Raw genomic sequence first — 3086 nt, forward strand, 5'->3', positions numbered from 1 at the left:
CACATACATCAGTGGAAGAGAATAGAGCCCAGAAATAAGCCCACACATCTACGTGCAGCTAATTTTTGACAAAGGAGCCAAGAATACACAATGAGGAAAGGACAGTTTCTTCTATAAATGGTGTTGGGAAAACTGGACAGCCACATACAAAAGAATGAAACTGGGCCACCGTCTTACAACATGCATAAAAATTAACTCAAAATGGATTAAAGACATGAATGTTAGACCTGAAACCATAAAATTGCTAGAAGACAATATAGGCGGTAAGCTCCTTGACATTAATCTTGGAGATGAGCTTTTGGATTTGGCACCAAAAGGCAATCTGAAAGTAGACAAATGCTCAGTGCAATAAGAAAGTCAAACAATGAAAACAAAACAAAGCAAAACAACTCTCCTTCCTCTGCAAATATAAGTAGCATTCAATATAGGATAAGCTTTTAGGCAAATGAGAACAAATCTGTGACTCTGATTTAGCTTTTATTTCAAATGAACTAATACATGAATTAGGCAAGTGTACTATTTAACTCAGTACATAAGACACAATATAAGCAGTCCAATAAAATTCTGGGTTTTGAAAATAAGGGAAAGCATTTAATGCAGTTTTTTTTTGTTATATAGTTCTATAACTAAGGTATATATGTTTACTAACTTAATTTTTTACTTTTCAAGAACTTTAATTGATTTATACTTAAAACCAAAATATATACAATAAGTTCAAAATATGTCAACTGACTAGATATGTATCCAGAGTCTATCTGCTCTGAGGTCTATACATATCTCAGGAAAATGGTCTATACATGTGTCATTAGCACATATTTTTAAATAAATTAATGTATCAGATTGAGAGAGAGGAGTTATCAGGGAAAAGGGCCTTTGTTGATTATTATCCAATTAATTTTCCAGGTTTCCCCTTCCCTAGGACCTTACTGAATGCTTTGGCCACGTCTTTGTTGCGGAAGCTGTAGATAAGGGGATTCAGCATGGGGGTGAGAATGGTGTAGAAGGATGACACCATCTTGTCCTGGGTTGGGGAACGATTAGAAGTGGGCCGCATGTATATGAACATAGCTGCTCCATAATACATTCCGACAACAAGAAGATGTGACGTACAGGTCGTGAAAGCCTTGTGCCGACCCTCCTCAGAACTCATGCGAATGACAGCCATGATTACACGAGTATAGGAGATAACGATGAGTAATAAAGGGAAGAGAAGCATTAACACACAACAAATAAAAACAAGAGTTTCAAATGTGGAAGTATCAGTGCATGAGAGAGTTAGGAGCACAGACACATCACAGAAAAACTGGGCTATTTCTCGGGAGCCGCAATAGGAGAATGATAAGGTAGTGGCTACATCAACAATCCCATCAAAGGAACCAAGGGTCCATGAAGAGGCAACCATGACTCCACAGATTTTCCAGTTCATGAGATTGGGATACTGAAGAGGGTAGCAAATGGCAACATAGCGGTCATAGGCCATGACAGCCAATAGGAAGCATTCAGCACCAAACAGGGACACATAGAAGAATATCTGGGCTTCACATCCTGCTGCAGAAATGGACCGCCTGCCAGACAAGTAGTTGTAGGCCATTTTGGGTACAGTGGTGCAGATGAGCATGAGGTCCATGAGGGAGAGTTGGCTGAGGAGCAAGTACATGGGGTTGTGGAGCCGGGTATCCAGATAGATGAGGAGAACCATGATAGTGTTTGCCAAGAGTGCCACTGTGAAGATACCCAGGACCAGAGAGAACAGGAACATGTGAGTGGGAGTGTGACTGAAGATTCCCATCAGGATGAAGTCAGAGCTAGATGTCTGGTTCTCCCATTCCATGATGGATATTTTCATTATCTAGAACCACAAGAAGTTGTAAAAGTTAAACATCTGGGTAGTTATTTATTCACTGTCTGCTCTATGTATTGTGCCTGGTACCAACGTAGATAATATGACCAGGACTGTGTAAAGAAATGAGTAGAGACTGCGTAGTCAGGTAGCATTAATCACACTCAAGCTCTGCCACTCCAAATTTGTATGTCCCCTGACAAGTTATTTCTATGTGCTTCATTTTGCTCTCTTTGCAAAGCAGAAATAACTTTTTAATTGAGTTGCTGTGATTATTAAATGAGATATCAAATGCGAACCACAGCATCTTGACAGAGTATCTGATCCCTCAAGGACCACATAACCTAGTATTAGATAGGAGTATGTCCGTAATTTATCATATGTCAGTACGTAGCAAGTTCTATAACAGAGGAATAGGGCATTTTGAATGTCATTGCTGATATAGAAATGTAAAATATCTATAACTAATAATCCACTTTTTCCAAGAGATACTATCCTGTGCATTGATATAATTTCATTTGTGCACCAAACTCACAGACCAACCAAGAGTACTTGTTATACAATTATATGGATGATGACCCTCTAGTTCAGAATAATTGGTAGATAATTGCAACTAATTAATAGAACATAAATATGTAATTTAATCATGGTGAAGAAGTAAAATAACTAAATTCTCATTATGTTACAGTTTGAGGAGGGCAGTATCTAGAGATTTCTTTTCACACACACAAAAATGAAGAAACTTTAAGAAGGTGTGTGAAGGTACCCAAATTCCATACCCTGTGCTTCAGTTCCATTCCCTCAATTGGCACCCAATGGGGAAAACAAACTAACACACAATAAGCAAACAAACAATTATCTTAGTTTATCTCTATCAGTCTAACAGTGAGCCAAGGCCAGCTTTTAGTCCTCTGGGGAAAATAGAATTGTTCTACAAAGGATTAGACAAAAGTGAACTGGACAGAGAAAGTTTTTATTTTGTTGAAACACTGACAAAGAGGAAATCAGCCAACTGCACGACATGATTTATTTTATCATTAAAAGAAGGATGTTCTCTGGTTGCCCACCACTGACTCAACACAACTGTGGTTAATGAATGATTGAACAGATTTCATGCTTGTACTCTCAAATGCTATAGAAGCTGGCTTTCACTGCTCCTGGTCTAAAGGTCCCTGGCTTCTATCCTGTGGCCCCATTAGGAGAAATTTTTCCCAGGAAGAGGTAGGACATTTTTAAACCTCCTTAT

General features: G+C 38.5%; 1 protein-coding gene across 1 annotated transcript; it reads right to left on the reverse strand.

Moving 5' to 3' along the window:
- Positions 1 to 883: 883 nt before the first annotated feature.
- On the reverse strand, positions 884 to 1846 carry OR2M21 (olfactory receptor family 2 subfamily M member 21). Its single transcript, XM_001496103.3, has one exon. The coding sequence runs from the start codon at positions 1844 to 1846 to the stop codon at positions 884 to 886; it is 963 nt and encodes a 320-aa protein (XP_001496153.3).
- Between the last annotated feature and the right edge of the window lie 1240 nt (positions 1847 to 3086).

This window comes from Equus caballus, chromosome 20 (assembly GCF_041296265.1).
Source record: "Equus caballus isolate H_3958 breed thoroughbred chromosome 20, TB-T2T, whole genome shotgun sequence".
Lineage (NCBI taxonomy): Eukaryota > Metazoa > Chordata > Mammalia > Perissodactyla > Equidae > Equus > Equus caballus.